At 42.7% G+C, this 26499-nt stretch overlaps 1 protein-coding gene across 7 annotated transcripts in view; it reads left to right on the forward strand.

Annotated features, from left to right (window-relative positions):
- Nucleotides 1-26499, forward strand: part of arel1 (apoptosis resistant E3 ubiquitin protein ligase 1) — a 94556-nt gene that overhangs the window by 12316 nt on the left and 55741 nt on the right. For all 7 annotated transcript variants that reach the window (XM_061895064.1, XM_061895066.1, XM_061895069.1 and 4 more), the window contains exons 4-5: nucleotides 18520-18740; nucleotides 18946-19017. In XM_061895064.1, the coding sequence (XP_061751048.1) occupies nucleotides 18520-18740; nucleotides 18946-19017 (293 nt within the window). The remainder of the gene's footprint in view (nucleotides 1-18519; nucleotides 18741-18945; nucleotides 19018-26499) is intronic.

Genomic DNA, 26499 nt, shown 5'->3' on the forward strand with positions numbered 1-26499 from the left:
TTTCTCACATTTATCAACAATGGAAAAAGATACTGTATTCAGGTCGTTATTAATAATTGTTACATTTTCAGATGATCTCTTACATCACTATATTTTCTAGGGAAAATGTCCCTGTTTCGCTAGCCATTAACAAACCTTTTCAAAAAAATATTAACTATGTTGTACCATGTTTCAAAAAGTTAATTAACATTTATATAATCAATCAATCAATCAATGTTTATTTATATAGCTCTAAATCACAAGTGTCTCAAAGGGCTGCACAAACAACAACATCCTCAGTATAGAACCCACATAAAGGCAAGGAAAAACTCACACCAAATGGGACGTCGGTGACAGTGACAATGATGACTATGAGAAACCTTGGAGAGGACCGCATATGTGGGCAACCCCCGCCCCTAAAAGAGACCGAAAGCGATGGATGTCGAGCGTGTCTAACATGATATTGTGAGAGTCCAGTCCATAGTGGATCCAACATAACGGTGAGAGTCCAGTCTAAAGTGGATCCAATATAGTAGCGAGGAAACCATCCCAAGCAAAGGCGGATCAGCAGCACAGAGATGTCCCCAACCGATACACAGGCGAGCGGTCCATCCTGGGTCCCGACTCTGGATGAGCGGTCCATCCTGGGTCCCGACTCTGTACAGCCAGTACTTCATCCATGGCCACCGGGCCTGTGTCCCCCCTGACCCCCCTCCATAAATGGTAAATGGGTTGTACTTGTATAACGCTTTTCTACCTCTTTTTAAGGAGCCCAAAGCGCTTTGACAGTATTTCCACATTCGCCCATCACCACACACATTCACACACTGGCGGTGGGAGCTGCCATGCAAGGCGCTCACCAGGACCCATCAGGAGCAAGGGTGAAGTGTCTTTCCCAAGGACACAACGGACGTGACTAGGATGATAGAAGGTGGGTATTGAACCAATAACCCTCAGATTGCTGGCACAGCCACTCTACCAACTTTGCCACGCCGTTCCACCTCTCCTAAGGGAGAGGGGGGCAGTGGAGAGAAAGAAAAGAAAAGAAACTGCAGATCAACTGGTCTAAAAAGGGGGTCTATTCAAAGGCCAAAGTATACAAATGAGTTTTTAGATGAGATTTAAATGCTTCTACTGAGGTAACATCTCAAACTGTTACCGGGAGGGCATTCCAGACTACTGGAGCCCGAATAGAAAACGCTCTATAGCCCGCAGACTTTTTTTGGGCTCTGGGAATCACTAAAAAGCCGTAATCCTTCGAACGCAGATTTCTTGCCAGGACATATGGTACAATACAATCGGCAAGATAGGCTGGAGCTAGACCGTGTAGTGCAGGGGTGTCAAACTCTGGCCTGCGGGCCAAATTTGGCCCACCGTGTAATATCAAATTAACATTAGAGCTGGCCCGCCGGTATTATAACACCGCTAATACTCATACTTACCAACCCTCCCGATTTTCCCGCGAGACTCCCGAATTTCAGTGCCCTTGCCGGAAATCACCCGGGGCAACCATTCTCCCGAATTTCTCTCGATTATCACCCAAACAACATCATTGGGGACGTGCCTTAAAGGCACTGCATTCAACGTCCTCTACAACCTGTCGTCCCGTCCGCTTTTTCTCCATACAAACATTGTGTCGGCCCAGTCACATACTATATGCGGACTTTACACACAAACAAGTGAATGCAAGCATACTTGGTCAACCGCCATACAGGTCACACTGAGGGTGGCCGTATAAATAACTTTAACACTGTTACAAATATGCGACACACTGTGAACCCACAGCAAATAAGAACGACAACCACATTTAGGGAGAATATCCGCACCGTAACCAAACATAAACACAACAGAACAAATACCCAGAAACCCTTGCAGCACTAACTCTTCCGGGATGCTACAATATTTGAAAATCGATTTTGCATGTCACTATAAAGTTATACAAGCCTGTGTTATACGTAAGTAGTAAAACTTTAAAGTCACATCTTAAGTGCACAGGAAGCCAGTGCAGGTGAGCCAGTTTAGGCGTAATATGATCAAACTTTCTTGTTCTTGTCAAAAGTATAGCAGCCGCATTTTGTACCAACCTTAATCTTTTAATGCTAGACAAAGGGAGACCCGAAAATAATACGTTACAGTAATTGAGACGAGACGTAACAAACGCATGGATAATGATCTCAGCGTCGCTAGTGGACAAAATGGAGCGAATTTTAGCCATATTACGGAGATGAAAGAAGGCCTTTTTAGTAACTCAATGTGTGACTCAAACAAGAGAGTTGGGTCGAAGATAATACCCAGATTCTTTACTGAGTCGCCTTGTTGAATTGTTTGGTTGTCAAATGTTAAAGTTGTATTATTAAATAGAGATCAGTGTCTAGCAGGACCGATAATCAGCATTTCCATTTTCTTGCCGTTGAGTGACAAAAAGTTAGCGGACATCCATTGTTTAATTTCATTAAGACACGCCTCCAGCTGACTACAATCCGACGTGTTGGTCAGCTTTAGGGGCATGTAGAGTTGGGTGTCATCAGCATAACAGTGAAAGCTAAAACTGCATTTGCGTATGATGTCACCTAGCGGCAGCATGTAGATGCTGGAGAGTGCAGGGCAAAGAACCGAACCATGGGGTTCTGCACACGTTACCTTAACATAGTCCGAGGTCACATTGTTATGGGAGACGCACTGCATCCTGTCAGTAAGATAAGAGTTAAACTAAGACAGGGCTAAGTCTGACATACCAATTCATGTTTTGATACGCTTTAATAAAATATAATGATCAACGGTATCGAAAGCAGCGCTAAGATCAAGGAGCAGCAACATAGATGACTCATCAAAATCCATCGTTAGCAATAGATCATTAGTCATATTTGCGAGGGCTGTCTCCGTCGAGTGATTTGCCCTGGAACCGGATTGTAAGGTTTCACAGAGATAGTTAACCGCTAAGTGTTCATTCAGTTGCTCTGCAACAATTTTTTCGAGGATTTTCGAAATAAAGGGAAGGTGAGACAACGGTCGGTAGTTTACCAGGAGAGGATGAACCGCTTTTTTGAATGCTAGGGAAGCACTGCCAAAGGAAAGTGATAAGTTTCTACTAATAATACAAAGAGCTCCTTGATAAGTTTCTCAGGAAGTGGGTCAAGTAAACATGTTGTTTGTTTTATTCCATTTATACATTGTAACAATTCTTCAAATGTTATTTAATCAAAAAGAGAGAAACCATTTTGGAGGGCAGTATCCGCCGTATATACAGTCGTATCTGTGATAATAGAACCCATTTGTAGCTGGGACGCATTGTCTTTAATCTCCTTTCTAATGAGTTAAGTCGCACGCCATTTGCATTCCACCTTCCTACATGATCATTTATGAGCTCTAGTTTCTTGTGTAAACCATGAGATACGGCTCTTTGGAGCCCTTTTTAACTTCAGCGGTGCTACACTATCAATGGTTTCGCGCAGGGCGTCAAAGTTGTTGGTGAGGTTATCAATATAGCCCACATAATTTGGAAATGGTGCCATTACTGAGGGCAGTAAGCCAGCAAGAGTCGTCGTTGTGGCAGCATTAATGTTGCGGCTGCTATAGCAGTTATTATTATTATTAGCTTGCCAAACATGAGTCTAAACTTCGAATTTTATAAGGTAACAATCGAACATTACTTTAGTACACGGGAGTATCATAACTTTGGAAACGGTGATACCCCTGACAAGCACTAGATCTATCTTAGGTATTACCGTTGCAATGCGTGGGTTCATTTATTATTTGTGTAAGACCACAGCTATCAATTATAGTCTGGAGCGCCACGCACGGTGGGTCCGATGGGGTATTCATATGGATAATAAAGTCCCACCATTATAATTATATTGTCGGCGTGCGTCACTAGATCCGCAACGAACTCGGAGAATTCACTGATAAAGTCTGAATAGGGCCCTGGGGGCGGTAGATAACAACCAGGTAGAGAGGCAGCGGTGTGACAGACCTCATAGTAAGCACCTCAAACGATTTATATTTATTATTTAGGTTAGGACTAAGGTTAAAGTTTTCATTGTATATTAGTGCGACCCCCCTACACCTTTTAAGGGGACAGGCAATATGCGAATTCGTATAGTTCGGAGGAGATGCCTCATTTAGGGCAAAAAATCGTCTGGTTTAAGCCAGGTTTCGCTGAGACCGATGATGATTGTTATCTCTAATGACCTCATTAACTAATAACGTTTTGGGAGACAATGATCTTATGTTTAAAAAGCCCATATTATAGGTAGTGGGCTGTTTTAAGGGTTTTTTGATCAAATTATCCGTAATAGCAGTATTAATAATGTTACGTTTATTATGCGTAGTGCACTTAAAATAATCACGACCATATCTAGGAATTGATATGACGGAAATTTTCAGATTTTTTGCTTGGTGCTGCGATAAACTGAACGCATCATAATTTGCCACCTCAGTAAAACGCATGTCCAACTCTGAAACAGCCATAACAGAAAAAACATTATGTGAGTTGTGTATTATTCTAAGAGAATTTCTATGTGTGCAGGGATTATCCAGCCTGGCGCTGGCTTGTTCTAATTTAACTGACTTCTCACCCGGACTAGCAGGCTCTGTAATTGCCTGTGACCGTGCTTGCTCTAGTGCAATTAGTCAAGTGTGACTCAAACAGAAATCTATGTTTCTTCAAGATGATAGCGCCTTCCCGGGTAGGGTGAAGGCCGTCTCTCATCAGCAAGCCAGGTTTGCCCCAGAAAGAGGGCCAATTATCAATATACGTTAGTCCCTGTTGTCTACAGAAGCTAGCCAGCCTCTTATTAAGCGAGACTAATCTGCTATATTTCTCATCATTGCCTCTCGCAGGCAGGGGGCCAGAAACAATTACTTGATGCCTGGACATCTTTTTTAGCAAGATCACAAGTCCTGGCTATGTTTCTATTTGTAATCTCTGACTGTCTCATCCTAGTGTCATTGGAGCCAACGTGTACAGCTATGTTCGCATAACTAGTGGTGCAGTTAGCCTGTCGTATGTGTTTACTAGGCCTGTTGCGAGTTAGCTCCCTAAGATTAGCTTCAATGTCAGGTGCTCTGGCCCCGGGAATACACTTAATTGTGGCTGGTTTGCTAAGCTTTATGTTTCGGGTGATGGAGTCCCCTATGACTAAAGTGTGGTGCCCGGTAGACTGGGGTATAGGACTAGCTAAAAGGCTAAATCTGTTATTCGTCTCAACCGGTACACTGTAGCCTGTAGGCCGCTTAGGGTCGCTACAAGCTGGGCTAGTTAACTCGCTACAGCTAACGCTAGAGGATGTGTCCGCAACATCTAAAGTTACGAAATTACACTGCTCTAACTGGCAGACACTGCTCTCTAGCAGAGCCAACCTATCCATGAGTAAGGTGCACGAAGCGCAGGAAGCCATACTCATAGTATTTTCTGTCACCAAGTGGAGTACCAGCTGTCTTAAGGGAAGTGGTCACGGTGTGCGGGGGAGTAGCTTCCTTTAGACCGGCGCCGCCTTTTTCCGCGCTAGCTTCGTTAGCTTAGCAGGTAGGTAGCTGAAGGAGGAGTGGTGAGACAGAGATCGGGTGATTTGTAAATTAAATGGAACTACTAAATATGTTTGGGAAGTAGTAAATAAAGCTGCAAAAAAATTAAAAGCACACAGATAGAACGATACTTAGCTTTTTTGCAACAGAGAGCAGTCACTCACGGTGAGCCGGAATTGGAAGTCCCGTTAAATGCTAATAATGTTAAAGAAAAATCAACTTACATACTTTTAAATAAATCTTTTCAGATGTTGAAGTGATGACTAAATTCGCTGCATTTTTACAAAATTTTAGCTTACATGTCAAGCAGAGGGGTTAGTGCGTCTGCCTCACAATACGAAGGCCCTGAGTAGTCTGGGGTTCAATCCCAGGCTCGGGATCTTTCTGTGTGGAGTTTGCATGTTCTCCCTGTGACTGCGTGGGTCCCTCCGGGTACTGCAGCTTCCTCCCAGCTCCAAAGACATGCACCTGGGGATAGATTGATTGGCAACACTAAATTGTCCCTAGTGTGTGAATGTGAATGTGACTGTGAATGTTGTCTGTCTATTTGGGTTAGCCTGCGATGAGGTGGTGAGTTGTCCAGGGTGTACACCCCCTTCCGCCCGATTGTAGATGAAATAGGCACCAGCGCCCCCCGTGACCACAAAGGGAATAAGCAGTAGAAAATGGATGGATGTCAAGAACACCCTTTTAAATTGAACACAATCCTTCAATATATTAATTCAAATTTCCCATGGCACTGCCATGTTGCTACTAACAACATCTGGTATCTTTTATTGTTAGTGGGAAGACTGGCATTCCATGCTGTTCACCAGTGTACTGTAATCTGGTCTGTAACTCGACTCTGCAACCGCACTGAGTGAATCTTTCAGATGTGCATCAGTGAGGCGTGTTCTGTGTTCTTGTTGAAGTTCATGTCAGAAAACGCTGATTCACAGAGATGGGTTGTTGAAGTTCATGTCAGAAAACACTGATTCATAGCTGCTGTGCTACACCACTGTACATCTGTGTCAACAAGTCACCAAAAGTTTGGTGCAGCATTGTGGGTTTTGAGGTGGCGGTTAGGGCTGGGCGATATTGCCTTTTACTAATATCTCAATATTTTTAGGTCATGTCACGATACACAATGTATATCTCAATATTTTTCCTTAACCTTGAATTAACGCTTGATGCATATGTTCTCCCCGTGACTGCGTGGGTTCCCTCCGGGTACTCCAGTTTTCTCCCACCTCCAAAAACATGCACCTGGGGATAGGTTGATTGGCAACACTAAATTGGCCCTAGTGTGTGAATGTTAGTGTGAATGTTGTCTGTCTATCTGTGTTGGCCCTGTGATGAGATGGCGACTTGTCCAGGTTGTACCCTGCCTTCCGCCCAAATCCAGCTGAGATAGGTTCGAGCACCTCATGGACCCCAAAAGGGACAAGCAGTAGAAAAAAATGGATAGATGGATGGATGGGCATGTAATCACACCTGTATGATGATTCTATGTGTCGACACTAAAACATTCTTGTTCATACAGCATTATCCATCCATCCATTTCTACCGCTTATTCCCTTTTGGGGTCGCGGGGGGCGCTGGCGCCTATCTCAGCTACATACAGCATTAATATATGCAAATTTAAAACTTTCAAGCAGAGAGGGAAATCACAACTATGTCAATTTACCAAAACTGTATTTATTAAACAGTTATTAAGCACTGTCACAAACATTCATGTAATTTCAAAACAGAAAGTGCAAGATTGTCAGAAACATTTTAAAACAAGCTATTGGTGCACTTTTTAGCATGATGTCATTAAGATGGCGCAAATGGCGCACGACTAAACCTTGAGGTGCACCATCAAGCATGGAGTGATAGTTTAATAACTTATAAACGCATGCTTACCTTAGCTAAAACTAATTATTACTCAAATCTCATCCGCATTAATAAAAACGATCCAAAATTTTTTTGGGGTACAGTAGCATTGCTAACCCAACAAGGGACTCCTTCCAGTAGCTCCACCCATTCGGCAGATGACTTTATGAAGTTCTTTAATAAGAAAATTGAACTTATTAGAAAGGAGATTAAAGACAATGCGTCCCAGCTACAACTGGGTTATAGTAACACAGATACGATTGTATATACGGCGGATACTGCAAATATCCAAAATAGTTTCTCTCGTTTTGATGAAATAACATTAGAAGGATTGTTACAACGTGTAAATGGAATAAAACAAACAACATGTTTACTTGACCCACTTCCTGGGAAACTTATTAAGGAGCTTTTTGTATTATTAGGTCCATCAGTGCTAAATATTATAAACTTATCACTTTCCTCGGGCACTGTTCCCCTTGCATTCAAAAAAGCGGTTATTCATCCTCTCCTTAAAAGACCTAACCTCGATCCTGACCTCATGGTAAACTACCGACCGGTGTCTCACCTTCCCTTTATTTAGAAAATCCTCGAAAAAATTGTTGCAGAGCAGCTAAATGAACACTTAGCGTTTAACAATCTATGTGAAACCTTTCAATCCGGTTTCAGGGCAAATCACTCGACTGAGACAGCCCTCGCAAAATTGACTAATGATCTATTGCTAACGATGGACTCTGATGCGTCATCTATGTTGCTGCTCCTCGATCTTAGCGCTGCTTTCAATACCGTCGATCATAATATTTTATTAGAGCGTATCAAAACACGAATTGGTATGTCAGACTCATCCCTCTCATGGTTTAACTCTTATCTTGCTGATAGGATGCAGTGCGTCTCCCATAACGGTGTGACCTCGGACTATGTTAAGGTAACGTGTGGAGTTCCCCAGGGTTCGGTCCTTGGCCCTGTACTCTTCAGCATCTACATGCTGCCGCTGGGTGACGTCATACGCAAATACGGTATTAGCTTTCACTGTTATGCTGATGACACCCAACTCTACATGCCCCTAAAGCTGACCAACACGCCGGACTGTAGTCAGTTGGAAGCGTGTCTTAATGAAATTAAACAATGGATGTCCGCTAACTTTTTGCAACTTAATGCCAAAAAAACGGAAATGCTGATTATCGGTCCTGCTAGACACCGCCCTTTATTTAATAATACAACTTTAACATTTGACAACCAAATAATAAAACAAGGTGACTGTAAAAAATCTGGGTATTATCTTCGACCCAACTCTCTCCTTTGAGTCACACATTAAAAGCGTTACTAAAACGGCCTTCTTTCATCTCCGTAATATCGCTAAAATTCGCTCCATTTTGTCCACTAAAGACGCCGAGATCATTATCCATGCGTTTGTTACGTCTCGTCTCGATTACTGTAACGTATTATTTTCGGGTCTCCCCATGTCTAGCATTAAAAGATTACAGCTGGTACAAAATGCGGCTGCTAGACTTTTGACAAGAACAAGAAAGTTTGATCATATTACGCCTGTACTGGCTCACCTGCACTGGCTTCCTGTGCACTTAAGATGTGACTTTAAGGTTTTACTACTTACGTATAAAATACTACACGGTCTAGCTCCAGCCTATCTTGCCGATTGTATTGTACCGTATGTCCCGGCAAGAAATCTGCGTTCAAAAGACTCCGGCTTATTAGTGATTCCTAGAGCCCAAAAAAAGTCTGCGGGCTATAGAGCGTTTTCCGTTCGGGCTCCAGTACTCTGGAATGCCCTCCCGGTAACAGTTCGAGATGCTACCTCAGTAGAAGCATTTAAGTCTCACCTTAAAACTCATCTGTATACTCTAGCCTTTAAATAGACCTCCTTTTTAGACCAGTTGATCTGCCGCTTCTTTTCTTTCTCCTATGTCACCCCCTCCCTTGTGGAGGGGGTCCGGTCCGATGACCATGGATGAAGTACTGGCTGTCCAGAGTCGAGACCCAGGATGGACCGCTCGTCGGGACCCAGGATGGACCGCTCGCCTGTATCGGTTGGGGACATCTCTACGCTGCTGATCCGCTTGAGATGGTTTCCTGTGGACGGGACTCTCGCTGCTGTCTTGGATTCGCTTGAACTGAACTCTCGCGGCTGTGTTGGAGCCACTATGGATTGAACTTTCACAGTATCATGTTAGACCCGCTCGACATCCATTGCTTTCGGTCCCCTAGAGAGGGGGGGTTGCCCACATCTGAGGTCCTCTCCAAGGTTTCTCATAGTCAGCATTGTCACTGGCGTCCCACTGGATGTAAATTCTCTCTGCCCACTGGGTTTGAGTTTTCCTTGCCCTTTTGTGGGTTCTTCCGAGGATGTGGTAGTCGTAATGATTTGTGCAGTCCTTTGAGACATTTGTGATTTGGGGCTATATAAATAAACATTGATTGATTGATTGATTGAAGATGACATATCAAACCAACACTAAATTAAAGTGTACTTTTTGTACAGAACGCCACTACAATATTTTAAAACAAATAAAGTGCACTTTAGTGCATGATGTCACACAAGATATTTTATAAAACTATAAAATAAAAAATTGTCTGCATAATAGGAAATCAAATTGTGTATGTCCTTTGCTATGTTGTAGGTTATCTCCTGTTTTTGACTTTTTTTTTTTAATTCAGTGTTGAGCTGGGAATGGAAGACACCAGGCTCAATTCAGTCAGTGCTGGTTGCTTCGGCCTTTTCTTGGGTGTGGCAGTGGCCGAAGATGTTGACTTGCAGAGTTTCAACACTCCTTTTTCTCTAGCGGGTGACTTTTCAAATGATGGTACAAATTAGTAATGCTGCTACTTTTTATAGCAACGCTTTTGCCACATACTTTACGTATTACGGTTGCCTGTTCAACAGCTTCCCACTTGAAGCCAAACTACCGCCAGACGATGGACCCTGTGTTGTTTTGCTTGGGAATGAATTCTTCCTCCATTTTTGACCAGATTTGCACCTTCTCTCTTGTATTACCACTCGCACCGCTCCGCTATCACCACCTGGCACAGCTAACGTTACCCATTCCGTTACTTCTCTGACCAGGGAGGGGTGTATGACGTTGCACGAGCGACAGTATGTGACGTACAGTTCACATACACTTGTAAAGAACATAATATCATGGCTGTCTTGAGTTTCCAATAATTTCTACAACTCATATTTTTTTGTGATAGAGTGATTGGAGCACATACTTTTTGGTCATGAAAAACATGCACAAAGTTTTGTTATTTTATGAAATTTTTATGGGTCTACTGAAAATGTGACCAAATCTGCTCGGTCAAAAGTATACATACACCTAGGGCTTGGCGATATTGCCTTTTTTTAAAAAACGCAATATTTTTAGGCCATATCGCGATATACGATATATTTCTCTGTATTTTGCCTTAGCCTTGAATGAACACTGGATACATATAATCACAGCAGAATGGTGATTCTATGTGTCTACATTAAAACATTCTTGTTCATACTGCACTAATATATGCTACTTTTAAACTTTCATGCAGAGAAGGAAATCACAACTAAGTAAATTTACCAAAACAGTATTTATTAAAGTTATTAGCAGGTGACTTTTCAAATGATGCTACATATTAGCAGTAATGCTACTTTTGGTAGCAACGCTTGTGCCCCACACTTGACAAATTAAAGTTGTCTATTCGACATATTCCCGTTTGAAGCCGAACCACCGCCAGACGATGGGCCCCGTGCTGTTTTTCTTGGGAATTAATTCTTCCTTCATTTGTTATGAGATTCGCACCTTCTTTCTCTCGTAACAACCCGCTATCATCACAGCTAACGTTAGCCACGCCGCTACCTCTGCTGGGCGAGGGCGTGTACGTGTGTGACATATGACGTGACAGTATGTGATGTATGTTAAATTGTGCGCCTGCTTGTCTGTGAGAAGGAGACACAGGAAAGAGCGAGGAGAGCCTGTAGTGTAATGCTCGAGCTAAAAACAACTGCGTGAGAACGTCTACTCGAATATTACGATATAGTCATTTTCTATATCACATAGAGACAAACCCGCAATTTATATCGTATATCGATATATCGCCCATCCCTACATACAGCAATGTTAATATTTGGTTATATGTCCCTTGGCAAATTTCACTGCAATAAGGCACTTTTGGTACCCATCCACAAGCTTCTGGCAAGCTTCTGGTTGAATTTTTGACCACTCCTGACCAAATTGGTGCAATTCAGCTAAATGTGTGGGTTTTCTGACATGGACTTGTGTCTTCAGCTATGTCCACAGATTTAAGTCAGGACTTTGGGAAGGCCTTTCTAAAATTTTAATTCTAGCCTGATGTAGCCATTCCTTTACTACTACTGTTTGGGGTCATTGTCCTGTTGGAACACCCAACTGCACCCAAGACCCAACCTCCGGGCTGATGATTTTAGGTTATCCTGAAGAATTTGGAGGTAATCCTCCTTTTTCATTGTCCCATATAAAGCACCAGTTTCATTGACAGCAAAACAGACCCAGAGTGTAATACTACCACCACCATGCTTGACGGTGGGCCTGGTGTTCCTGGGATTAAAGGCCTCACCTTTTCTCCTCCAAACATATTGCTTGGTATTGTGGCCGAACAGCTCAATTTTTGTTTAATCTGACATTACATGGACAAATAAGACCTTCTGGAGGAAAGTTATGTGGTCAGAGGTTAGGGTTAGGTCGTAACCCCTAACCCTAACCCTGCCATTGCTACACTTCACATACGACTTGAAGACCACGAGAAAAAATATCTTTAGTTATATTTACTTCATTTTATCTTTTAGAATTATTAATTGTAGTGTTTACTTCTGCTAAGGTTGTCCCGTTATCAATATGTTGGTACATACACCGGTACCAATATATTTTTAGTACTTTTCAAAATAAATGAGACCACAAACAAATTTCATCATTCATTTTAACAGAAATTCTTACGATCCATTTAAACAATGTTTATTATTGAACAATTTTAGAAGATTGAAGTAAAAATTAAAAGGCATTGAAAACACTGGGCTTTTCTTATAGCACTCAACGAATAATTTACAATCTTACATATGCAATCACGTGACCGAGAGGCAAATCCGGACACTTCCGGATTTCAGGTTATGGTCTCAGCCCTATTAGGCTACTGTTTATTTACCTAAATCAGTGTAGATTTAGGCAAATTTTGAAAGTTCTAGAGGCAAATATGAACGTGATCATGACAAAATATTTTAAATGAGATGGAGTCGATTTTTACAGTTTAAAGAAAAATATTTTCAAAGAAGATTCAAACCATTCATCATGAACAAAATGTTACTGCTATCTCACTTTACTTGACACTCATAGTATTTACAGCTCATAGTATTGACAGAAGAAAAGGTACATCATGTCTTTACATCTGAGGGGTCCACGAAGAAGCATTAATCCTTGAAAGACAAAGTTGGATTTAGCAACGTATTTGATTACATAACGAGTGCCGCGCTGCTGTGATTTTGACGCCAATATGAAAAACGATACGTTCGTTTGAAGGTGATTTCCTGCTACAAATATTAGGCTCCTCTACAATTCATGTCTGCAGTTGTTTTTATGGTGTGAAGTTAATTTTTTTGTGTCATTATTTAGCTGTATATGCCCCTGTTGTTCAGCATGAATATTTGCTAGCGATATCAAGATATAGTTTATGCTGTTGAGCCTACGAGAGATTTATTTATCTAATTTATTAATATTAAGTTTATTTTGTTGATGCTAACAAATATCACCAAATAATCTATAATGTGGTCATCCGTGTCGAATGAAGCACTTGGCTTTCCTGCACAACAACAACAACTAAGCTTCTAGTTTCTGTTATGAAAATCGAGAAAGAAAATACAGTGAATTGGACCAACAGTCATAATATTTATTATTAGGACTTAACATGACGTTAGTTTAGTTGTACAACCAGGTCCTCGTAGTTATATTTAGGCATAACAACCACAAAAGAACACAAACTAATGGGATCTCTTCTCCTTTTTTAATGTTTACTTCTGCTATCAAACAGTATTAATAAAGTAGAGAATAAACTTGATTGCATCACAGAAAGTTTGTCAATCAAATCAAATGTTCTAACAAACATTTTACAAGGTGATCGCTGTAGACACAAGCGGTCCGATTGCATTCCACAAGATGATGAAAGTGATATTTTTAAGAACCATTTATATACTTTTTTGTTTTAATGACGGTCTGGAGATAGAAGATAGAAATAGGAAACATATACGGGACCACTATTATATGACCGTTTATCGCTGAGATATTTCTGATCATTTGTTACTTTCAGGGCACACTGCTGCTTGGGAGACAAAACCAAGTCCTTAAGTTAACTTAAAAGTTAATGTAAACTTACTCGACTGTAAAAAAAAAAACTGTCAGCTGTCTTAACTCGAAGCAGTTGCCTCATCTAATACACAGCGGTGTGACACACACAGGTTCTCCTTCCGATGTGTGTATTGTAACTAATTCTAAAGGGAATCTCTTGTGAACAGCAAATGTATCTCTTTCAGTGTTTCCCCCAGAATGTCTCTGCAGGTGGAAGGGGACATCGCCCGGGACAGGCGGACGGACGGGGAAGGGGCTGGGTGGGTGTAAGGAACAGTGTAATTTGGCCATCACGTCTCCATGTCACTTTCCGTAAAGTAAAAACAAAACAGTCCGAGTTACCTGAGATCTAAGTATGTCATCATTTTGACTTAGTAAATATTGACTTACTAAGACAAAATAATCAAATTATTGACTTACTGTAAATAAGCGTTTGGAATAAATATTTGAAAAACAGATTTAAAAGTGGGGCCACATGCTGACATATGCTCAACTCATGCTTAATTTATTACAGCATTTGGGAAGCCTGTAGTTGATTATTATTATATAAATGTTATGTTTTTATTAACATGCGATAGCAGGGACCTTGCCATTAAAAACTAGGCTGCTAGATTACTAATGATTAATGTTACTATAACTGAAAAAATAGTACAATAGCAATACCAGAGACTATTCATCCCTGAACACCATGGAGTTCATATAGGCTTTATGATGCAGTTACATTATTATATCAACTATCAGAGACAAAAACTCTTCATTTAACATAATGTCCTTTTTTGCTGCTTCAACACAAAAAAAGGTAAAGTGAATTAACTTAGTTTTAACTGTAGTTCAATAATGCTTGTCTTTCTCTCAGACAGACAGGGCTTTGCTGTCTGTAACACACACACGCATGCACACACCGCAAAGTGAGCTAATGTTACGCTAAAAGCTAATTAGCCTTCACCTCAAGGACTGCGCGCGAGCTGAGCTGCCGCTTACATTTTTAGAACGCCAATGGGCCAGCATTTGACTGTGGGGTGTTTATAATAATTTGGGGAGAGTTCGCTGCATTATGCTCACCTGCTAAACACTTTCTGCTCCCCCGCACCGTCTCTCCTCTCTGCCTGACTCTGCCATGAGGCAGGCAGAAAGGAGAGACTCCAGGCGCTCTGAATACTCACTGCTGATCGGCTGCTACCTCTCTGAGTAAGCACTTCTGATTGGCTGTTACATGGGCTCTGAATACGCACTGCTGATTGGCTTTTACTGCTCTGCGTGTAACCTATCAGATGATTGTGTGGGTGGCACAATGCTGGGTGCTGCAGAGATGAACTGACAGAGACAGAGGCAGTATGAAGCGTAACAGCTTGTTAAGACTTTGGCACCAAATGATAATACAAATACATTTAATAAAGTCAAACACAAATAAGGCAACAAGAGGAGTATCATACACTTCTCTTTTGTAAAGTAAATCTGAACAGCCGATATGGGCATCTACATCAACTATATGATTTGCCTGAGAAGCTGGACAAGACAAAAAAAAAAAAGTTGTTTTTAAAAAAAAAAAAAAAAAATTTAAAGACATTAATTTAGGCGGTGGCTTTTTGTTGTTAAGGCGACCTTAACAAAGCGCTGCGGGAAACCCCTTGTTTACTAAATGTGTTGGATCACTGTTAATGTTTATTTAAAGACATTTAAATTGACCAAAGATGGGGAGGATATGGAATGTTTTTATTTTTTTTAAATGATAAAAATTTGGACTTTAACCACGTGCCACGTGGGCCCACCACCCGCGGTTGGAACCAGTGGGGTCGGGTGTGCTGCCAAGTGGATGGCAGTGAAAGTGTAGACTCCAGACGGACCAATTTGAGGCACCAGAGCCTGACCTTTGGGACGTGGAACGTCTCTACGCCGGTGGTGAAGGAGCTTTAGCTGGTGCGGGAGGGGGAGCGCTACTGGCTGGATCTGGTGGGGCATACCTCTTCGCAAAGCAAGGGCTCTGAAACCACACTCCTGGACAAGGGATTGACCTTGTTCACTTCTGGAGTTGCTCAGGGTTTAGGGATACTCACGAGTCCCCGGCTGAGCGCCTGTATGTTAGAGTTCACCCTAGTGGACAAGAGGGTCGCCTCCCTTCGCCTTAGGGCTAGAGGGGGGAAAACTCTGACTGTTGTTTGTGCGTACGCACCAAACAAGAGTGTAGAGTATTTGTTCTTCTTGGATACCTTGTATGGGGCGCCGGCACTGGATTCCATAGTCTTTGCTGGTGGACTTCAACACGCACGTAGGCAATGACAGTGATATTTGGACTAGCGTGATTGAGAGGAACGGTCTCCCTGATCTGAACCTGAGTGGTGGATTGTTATTGGACTTCTCTGCTAGTCATGGACTTGCGATAACAAACACCATGTTCAAGCATAAGGATGCTCATAGGTGTACCTGATACCAGAGCACCCTAGGCCAAAGATTAATGATCGATTTTGTAATCGTATCAGCTAAACTGAGGCCGCATATTTTGGACACTCAGGTGAAGAGAGGGTGATCAGTTCTGATCACCATCTGTTGGTGAGTTCGGTCAGATGGCGGGGGAAACCTCTGGACAGACCTGGCAAACCCACGCATGTAGTGCGGGTGAACTGAGAATGTTTGGAGGAGTCCTCTGTCCGGAAGGACTTCAACATTCATGTCCGGCGGGACTTCTCTGCCATCCCTTTCGAGGTTGGGGAAAATGAACAGGATTGGGCAATGTTCATAGCCTCTATTGCTAAAGCTGCGAGCTGTGGCCAGAAGGTCTTCAGTGCCTCAAGGGGCGGTAACCCTCGAACACCCTGGTAGACAGCGGTGGTCAGGGAAGCCGTCCGACTGAAGAAGGAATCCTACCGGGGTATGTTATCCCAGGGGACTCCGGAGGCAGTTGCCAGGTCTTAACTGGCCCGAAGTGCTGCGGCCGTGGCTGTGGACGAGGCTAAGCAGAGGGTGTGGGAGCAGTTCGGGGAATCCATTGAGAAGGATTATCAGGTGGCACCAAAGCTGTTCTGGAAGACCATACGTCACCTCAGGACGGGGAAGCAGGGAACCATCCAAACTGTGTACAGCAAGGATGGGACTCTGACTTCAAGTGAGGAAGTCGTAGGACGTTGGAAAGAACACTTTGAGGAACTCCTGAGCCCACCTACATCAGACACACCCTCCCCGACAGGTGCGTAACCTGAGAATGATAGGGCATCGACATCGATCTCTCGCAGTGAAGTCACTGAGTAAGACAACTCCACAGTGGCAAAGCTCCGGGGGTTGACGAGATCCGTCCAGATATGCTGAAGGCTCTGGGTGTAAGGGGTAAGTCTTAGTTGATACGCTTTTTCAACATTGCGTGGAAGTCTGGGACAGTGCCGAGGGAGTGGCAGACTGGGGTGGTGGTTCCCCTATTCATGAAGGGGACCAAAGGGTGTGTGCTAATTAGAGGGGTATCACACTACTCGGCCTTCCTGGGAAGTTTACACTAAGGTACTGGAAAGGAGGATCCGGCCGATAGTCAAACCTCAGATTCAAGAAGAGCAATGTGGATTCCGTCCTGGTCATGGAACAACTCACAAGCTCTTTACTCTTGCGGAAATCCTGGAGAAGGCTTGGGGAGTATGCCTGTCCAGTCTACATGTGCTTTGTGAATTTGGAGAAAGCGTGTGACCGGTTTCCCCGGGAGATCCTTTGGGAGGTGCTGACAGAGCACGGGGTGAGGGAAACCCTGCTGAGGGCCATTCAATCTCTGTACAACCAAAGCGCGAGTTGTGTCCAGGTGCTTGGGTGTAAGTCGGATGCGTTTCCAGTGAGAGTTGGTCTCTGCTAGGGCTGTGTTCTGTCACCTATCCTGTTTGTGATTTTCATAGACAGGATTTCAAGGCAGAGTCGTGACCATGGCGGAGAGGCTATATGTCTCGGGGGCTAAAGGTTGCGTCACTGCTGTTTGCAGATGATGTGGTCCTGATTGCACCTTCGGTTCATGACCTTTAGCTCTCACTGGATCGGTTTGCAGCCGAGTGTTCAGCGGCTGGAATGAGGATTAGCATCTCCAAACCTGTGGTCTTGAAGTGTGGGTCATGACTGAAAGAGTAAGATCGCGGATACATGTGGCCGAAATTAGTTTTCTCAGAAGTTCAGTCACCCAGGAGAGACTCGGAGTAGAGCCGCTGCTCCTTCGCTTGGAAAAGAGCCAGCTTTGGTGGTTCGGGCATCTCATGCGGATGCCTCACGAGCGTCTCCCTTGGGAGGTCCTCGTTGGACGTCCCACTGGGAGGAAACCCCGGGGCAGGCCAAGGACCAGGCGGGGGGATTACATCTCGTCTCTGGCCAGGGAGCGCTTCGGGATTCCCCAGGAGGAAGTTGCTAATGTTGCTAATGTTGCTATGTAGAGGGAAGTCTGGGGTGTCTGTTGGAGCTGTTGTCCCTGCGACCCTATTCCAGATAAGCGGTTGAAGATGGATGGATGGAAGAATGGACTTTAACCAGTCACTTGTGTTTGCACCACCAGAGCAAAATCAGCTGCAATGTTTGTAAAAATCCGATTACAAAAAACAAAGGAGATATTGAAGCCCAGACAATTGTCAACAAAGTGCTGTAGTTGTGTCAGAAAAAGGATTGGAGTGTAGCTGCTAAATTGAAGATTAAATGTAACGGTGAGTGATAACAAGTATTGGACTAAATGGTTGACGTACAGATTAATAGTCTTGCTTAACTGATGTGCCTGTGCATTGAAGGCAGGAAGGATTGTGTAAAAAGTAAGCAATACGATAATGTTCACGGTCCTCTTTTGTGCATCAATTTAACTTTTCAGGCTGAAGACTTTGGGTTACATGAATTTGGATGATCTGTCACAGTTCGACAGCCAGCTTCATCTCACCTTAGCCGCTTGGGGATACTACTACGAAGATTACATCAAGCTGTCTACTGGCATCAAGATCCTCCAGACCTCCAGGAGGAGTCGTGACCAGGATTACGAGATCCAGCTTGTGCATAGTCTTGCTGAGAGACGTCTGAATGAGAAGTGGTCTATCGGTGAGATGATAAAAATGTTGCATTCTAGCCTTGGCTGTTTGCCACACTTTCATATACATAAGCAATGGTTAGAATCGTCACAGTATTACTCGGTTATGAATACAGAAATGATCATACACAATATATTTTTCCCATTTTTAAGTTATCATCTTCTAGCCTGTTCTGTTTTGTATGTAACAATTAATTCATAATTATGTTTTTGCAGTGGGAGCGCTCCTATTTGGCTGTACTGTGGCTCTGTGCTTCTTGATAAGGGACCTCATGTTTTACGTGATTGGTGAGAACTTTTTGCTCAATGTCATTTTAAGAATACCTTTTGATTCAAATCTGGAATAAGATATTTATATCTTATCGTCTATTGCCATATTGACCCATTACACAAGAAAAAAATAAAAATAAATAATTCTAAGACGTGTTTTTGGGAAAACATTTTTCAACACAAAAGTTCACTTTGGGAAGAAGTTGTTTGATGCCATTTGTTATTTTGCATGTATACATTTCAACACCTGATATAAGATGGCCCATTTCAAATTATTGTTTTGTATTCAGGTCAATGTGGGATGTGTAGTGAAATACAATTATGTTGCATATTATTCAATCTTATTCACTTTACTTTAGTGTTCTTCTCTGCTTAAGGGGGAACTGCACTTTTTTGGAATTTTGCCTAACGTTCACAATCATGAGAGACGAGAAGACAAAAGTAGTTTTTTTTCTTTTGCATTATAACATGTAAAAATCAGCTCATTTTAGGTGGCTAGCAATGTAGCTAATAGGAGCAACGCATTCTATCTCTGAATCACTTTAGAATTGCATTCAAAAACGGTCAACAATACTTAAAGGCCTACTGAAATGAGATTTTCTTATTCAAACGGGGATAGCATGTCCATTTTATGTGTCATACTTGATCATTTCGCGATATTGCCATATTTTTGCTGAAAGGATTTAGTAGAGATCATCCACGATAAAGTATGCAACTGTCGGTGCTAAGAGAAATGCCCTGCCTCTACCGGAAGTCGCAGACGATGAAGTCACATGTTGATGGCTCCTCCCATATTTACATTGATTTTAATGAGAGCCTGCAACAAACAGTGCTATTCGGACAGAGAAAACGACAATTTCCCCATTAATTTGAGCGAGGATTAAAGATTCGTGTTTGAGGATATTGATGACGACGGACTAGAAAAAAAAAAACGAGTTAAAAAAACAACAACATTGCATTGGGAAGGATTCCGATGTTTTTAAACACATTTACTAGGATAATTCTGGGAAATCCCTTATCTTTCTATTGTGTTGCTAGTGTTTTAGTGAGTTTAATATTACCTGATAGTTGGAGGTGTTTGTCCACTGGTGTGTTGACGCGGTGTGTCTGAGGGAAGTCACAAAGCTGCAGCAGGACGGAAGCTCCGCTGATACCCGGTAAGAAGCGACTTTTTAACTACAATTTTCTCACCAAAACCTGCTGTTTGACATTTGGTCTGGATTCATGTCTGTTTGACCGCTCTGTGATCCATAGTAAATTTTCAGCTCCGGGAATTTTAAACAAGTAATCACCGTGTGTTTGTGTGGCTAAAGGCTAAAGCTTCCCAACTCCATCTTTCTACTGTGACTTCTCCAATTTTAATTGAACAAATTGCAAAAGATTTAGCAACACAGATGTCCAAAATACTGTGTAATTATGCCGTTAAAGCAGACGACTTTTAGCTGAGTGTGTGCGTAGCGCTCACACTTCCTAAAACCCTGTGACGTCTTTCGTATACGTCATCATTACACGTCGTTTCGAAGACAAAACTCCCGGGAAATTTAAAATTGTAATTTAGTAAACTAAAAAAAACGTATTGGCATGTGTTGCAATGTTAATATTTCATCATTGATATATAAACTATCAGACTGCGTGGTGGGTAGTAGTGGGTTTCAGTAGGCCTTTAATTTACATTCCGTAACCCATATGATAACCAATCTGTACCGACATTGTTATTGTAAGAGCGAACGCTGAGAAACTCTTTTTCTATTGTATTAAGGCTTTAGTATTATCCGTAAAAGCTAACTACAAGAAAAGATAAGCAAGCTTCCACGTCAACACGAAATGCGTTTTGAGTTTAAATTGCACAACACAATGCAATAAAACACAAATCTGTACTGTTTTTCATACAAAACCCAAAACCAGTGAATAAAAGCAGAATACAATGATTTGCAAATCATTTTCAATTTACAATACATTGACTACACTGCAAAGACCGAGAACCTTTTTTTTTTGGAAATAATCATTTACTTAGACTTTAATGGCAGCAACACATTGCAAAAAAGTTGGCACAGGGGCATGTTTACCTCTCTGTTACATGGCCTTTTGTTTTAACAACAGTCAGTAAACGTTTGGGAACTGAGGAGACCAATTTTTGAAGCTTTTCAGGTCCCATTTTTTCCCATTCTTGCTTGATGTACAGCTTTAGTTATTCAACAGTCCTAGGTCTGCATTGTAGTATTTTAAGCTTAATAATGCGCCACACATTTTCAATGAGGGACTTAGACTTAGACTTCCTTTTATTGTCATTCAATTTTGAACTTTACAGTACAGATAAGAACAACATTTCTTTGCATTAGCTTGTTGTAGTGCAGGATATAAGAGCAATAAGGTGCAGATATAAATAATTAATTCCTGTACAGATAAATATATTGCACTTTTGTATATGCATCCACCTTTAAGGATGTATGTTATATTGTCTTTATATTCCAGTGAGTTAATCCGTTTTTTGGGGGGAATTGAGGGGAATGTTATTCAAGAGTCTAATGGCCTGAGGGAAGAAGCTGTTTCAGAACCTGGAGGTTCTGCTACGAGGGCTGCGGAACCTTTTTCTAGAGTCCAGCATTGAAAACAGTCCTTGGTGGGCGTGGGTGGAGTCTACAGATTTTCTGAGTCCTGGTCAGCCGGCGGCTTTTTGCCATATCCTGGATAGGAGGAAGAGGAGTCCTGATGATCTTTTCCGCCGTCCTCACCACTCTCTGCAGAGACTCCCAGTCTGAGGAGCTGCAGGCTCCAGTTCAGACAGAGATGCATTTGGTCAGTAGGCTCTCTATCGTGCCTCTGTACAATGTAGTAAGAATGGGGGAGGGAGCTGTGCTTTTTCATCTGATGCAAAATGTGCATGCGCTGCTGAGCTCTTTTTACAAGAGCTCTTTTTACAAGAGCTCAGCAAGAGAGGTCACATTGTCAGTTATCTGCACCCCCAGGAACTTGGTGCCGCATACCATCTCCACTGCTGTGTCGTTGATGAAGAGTGAAGTGTGGCTGGACAGGTGCCTCCTGAAGTCGACAGTCTCCTTGGTCTTGTCGATGTTCAGGACCAGGTTGTTGGTTCTGCACCAGTCAACCAGATGTTTCACCTCCTCCGAGTAGTCCATGTCGTTGTCACGGATGAGGCCCACTACTGTTGTGTCGTTCGCATGTGATTAGTAGTGGACATGGCCCAGCAGTCATGGGTCATCAATGTGAACAGCAGCGGACTCAGGACGCAGCCCTGCGGAGAGTTGGTGCTCAGGGAGATGGAGGTGTTGTCACCCACTCTCACAGACTGGGGTCTGTCTGTGACAAAGTCAAGCAGCCAGTTTCATAGGGGGGTACTGAATCCAAGGGGGGCCAGTTTACTCGCCAAGTGCTGCGCGGTGATGGTCTTGAACGCATAGCTGAAGTCCAGAAACAACATCCGCACGTGTGTGTCCTTTCCTTCCAGGTGTTCTAAGCTCAGCTGGAGTGCAGAGGAGACGACGTCCTCTGTGGAGCGGTTAGGGCGATAAGCAAATTGGTACGGATCGAATGTGGGGGGAAGTCTGGAGACCATGTGTTCCTTCACCAGCTTCTCGAAGCACTTCATTATGATAGGATTGAGTACCACAGGGCGATAATCATTGAGGGAGGAAATTGTGGGGGTTTTAAGCACTGTAATGATTGGGGCCGTCTTAAAAAACATGATGGTACCACAGCCTGGGTCACCGAGGTGTTGAAGATGTCTGTGGGAACCCCAGCTAGTTGGTTTGCACATCCCTTAAGCACCCTGCCCGGACTGTTATCAGGTCCCGCTGCTTTCCGGGGGTTAACTCTCCTCAGGTCCAGGTTGAGCGGCTGCTCATCAGGGCGAGGGATGTAATGTGCCTCAAACCTCGCAAAGTGGTTGTTGAAGTCGTTAAGAAAGCTGATGCTGTTGTCACGGGGACGGGGGGTAGCTTTATAGTCCGTGATGACATGTATGCTGTGCCACATTTGTCTAGTGTTTGTGGGGTTCTCTAAGAAGTCCTGCACTCTCTCTAACTGTAAGTGTGCTTTGAAACCCTAATGGTATGACTCAGGTTGGCTCTGGCTGTTTTAAATGCTACCATGTCATCAGATTTCAAAGCGTTGTTCCGAGCCTTCAGCGTTTCGCGTACCTCACTGTTCATCCAGGGTTTCTCGTTGGCCCGTATGGGGATGTTCTTGGTCACACCAACATCCTCCATGCACTTTTGAATGTATGCGGACACAGACTCTGCATACTCCTCCACACATGTGTGATGATTTTCTGTGGCGGCTGCCCTGAACATGTAACAGTCCAGATGTTTATTTTTCCTCTTTGGTCTGGAGGACACACCATTTACAGTTTCCAAAAACAATGTGAAATGTGGACTTGTCAGTCTACAGAACACTTTTCTACTTTGCATCAGTTCATCGTAGATGAGCTCGGGCCCAGCGAAGCTGGCGGTGTTTGTGTGTTGTTGAGAAATGGCTTTCGCTTTGGAAAGTAGGTGTTTTAACTTGTACTCACAAATGTAGCGACCAACTGTAGTTACTGGCAGTGGTTTTCTGAAGTGTTCCTGAGCTCATGTGGTGATATCCTTTACATGCAGTACCGCCTGAAGGATCAAAGGTCACAGGCATTCAATGCTTGTTTTCGGCTTTTCCCCAGATTTTCTGAACCTTTTGACAATATTACGGACTGTAGATGGTGAATTCCCTAAATTCCTTGCAATAGCTCGTTGAAAAATGTTGTTCTTAAACTGTTGGAGTATTTGCTCATGCATTTGTTCACACAGTGGTGACCCTCGCCTCATATTTGTTTGTAAATGACTGAGAATTTCATAGAAGCTGCTTTTATACCCAATTTTTGCACCTACCTTTTCCCAATTAGCATGTTCACCAGTGGGATGTTCCAAATAAGTGTTTAATGAGCATTCTTAAACTTTCTCAGTCTTTTTTGCCGCTTGTGCCAGCTTTTTTGAAACATGTTGCAGGCTTCAAATTCCAAATGAACTAATATTTGCAAAAAACAACTACCAGGTCAAACATCAAATGTCTTGTCTTTGCAGTATATTCAATGGAATATAGGTTGAAATTGATTTGCAAATTATTGTATTCTGCTTTTATTTACAATTTACACAACCTACCAACTTCACTGGATTTGGGTTTTGTATTACAGCATCTGTAAAGTATTAGCCCACGTGTTTGTTTGTACACAGCTGAACTAGCTAGACAATGTATGCAATTCACATTAGTAAACAACATACTGTAATGACACGGCTGGCGTGCTGCGTGTGTCATGATCAGTATTAAAGTGAGTCAGTCGATGGACAGATTTTCATCTGGTCCAGCTGGCCCGGACATTTCCTGTTGATTTGGGGTAAGCAATACATTTATGTCGAAATAGCTTGTCTCCAAAATTCACATTTGCAGCTTCAAGTGACTTTCACCTCACTATATCGGCTCAAACGTTTACCCTCTTCTTTGTGCTCGCTTCTATACGCAGCAGTATATATAGCTTAAAAAATAAATCAAATCAAATCAACTTTATTTATAAAGCACATTTAAAATTCACCACAGGGGTAGCCAAAGTGCTGTACAATGGGCAGGTTAAAAGATAATACGAGGACCGAGCAAACAACACAACACAAACAGAACATGATAAAAAATAAATAAATAAAACATAAAAACAGGTTCACAGCAGGTGTATAATGGGGCGCCATTGCAGGATGGATATCATTCAGTGTTAAAAGCCAAGGAATAAAAGTATGTTTTTAAAAGAGATTTAAAAACAGGAAGAGAGAAGGCTTGTCTAACACTAAGGGGTAGGTCGTTCCAGAGCTTGGGAGCAGCAGCGGCGAAAGCTCTGTCACCTCTAAGCTTCAACCTTGTGTCAGGGACCGTCAGTAGTAGCTGATCGGCTGATCTTAGGGATCGAGTGGGGCAGTAAGGCTGGAGGTCGGAGAGATGTTGGCGCGAGGTTGTTTAGACATTTAAAAGCAAATAGAAAGAGTTTGAAATTGATTCGATAACGCACAGGGACCCAGTGAAGGGACGCTAATATAGGGGTAATGTGCTCACGTCTGCGGGTCTGTGTTAGCAGACGAGCAGCAGAGTTCTGCACGAGTTGCAGGCGAGCGAGGGAGGCCTGGCTAATGCTTACATAGAGGGCATTGCAGTAGTCTAAACGATTCGAAATAAAGGCATGAATTAATTTCTCAAGATCATGTCCTGACAAAAGCTGTTTCACTTTCGCTATTTGGCGTAATTGATAAAAGCTTTTTTGAACGACGCTGCTGATTTGTTTTTCGAATTTAAAATCTGAGTCGAACTTTACCCCCAGGTTTGTGACACAGTCGCTGAGATACGGGCTCAGAGTGCTGAGGTCAACGTTGGGGGAGGGAGAGCGACTTGGACCGAACAACATAACTTCTGTTTTGTCTTCATTTAGACTCAGGAAGTTAGCTGAAAGCCAGGCTTTGATGTCGTGCAGGCAGTCAAGGAGACGTTGAACTCTGTTATTTTGTGCCATGGGAAAATAGATCTGTCAATCATCGGCATAAAAATGCAATACCATACTTCCTAAAAATAGAACCAAGGGGGAGAAGGTAAAGCGCAAATAGGATTCGGGCAAGGATTGAGCCCTGGGGGACCCTGTGTGGTAGAGGAGCTGTGGAAGACAAACTGTCCATTTTTACACAAAAACTCCTGTCGGCTAGGAACGACCGGAACCAGTTGAGGGCGGCGCCCTTAATACCAGTGATTAAGGTGGCGTGGTCGACGTTGTTGAACGCAGCAAACAGATCTAAAAGCACCAGGACGACATATTTGCGAGAATCAGTTGACAGGAGGATATCGTTAAAATCTTTTAGAAGCGCTGACTCTGTGCTGTTGAGGGCTTTAAAACCGGACTGGAACAGCTCAGTGATACCATTATCCTCTAAGAAGGGCAACAACTGACTGTAAACAACCTTCTCTAATATTTTGGAAATGTATGGAAGATTAGAGATTGGTCTAAGGTTAGAGAGAAGAGAGGGGTCGAGGAGAGGGGTCGAGGCTTGGTTTTTTTAAGTAGAGGTCGTACCACTGCATGTTTAAACCATACTGGAACTATTCCAGAAGGGAGGCTACTATTGATAATGTTAAGGACACTTGATCCAATAGTAGCAAATATCTCCTTAAACAGGCGAGGTGGGAGGGCATCTGCAGGAGAACCAGAGGGCTTCATACGACTAACTGTGTCATTTAAATAAAGAAAGGGGCTGATGGGAACAGAAGGGTCATATGAAGGCTGGGATAAACTGGCTCTAGTTGACACAATTTTGTCAGTGAAAAAATGGAGACAATTTTCACAGAATTCAAAAGAAGCATCAAAACCAACAGATTTGGGAGCATCAATGGCAGTGTTAATAGTTTTAAACAGAACTCTGGGGTTGTTACAGTTAGAAGATATAATCTGAGATAGATATATATTCATCTCTGCTTTTACATTTATCT

Source organism: Nerophis ophidion, linkage group LG03 (assembly GCF_033978795.1).
Source record: "Nerophis ophidion isolate RoL-2023_Sa linkage group LG03, RoL_Noph_v1.0, whole genome shotgun sequence".
In the NCBI taxonomy this organism is placed as follows: Eukaryota; Metazoa; Chordata; class Actinopteri; order Syngnathiformes; family Syngnathidae; genus Nerophis; species Nerophis ophidion.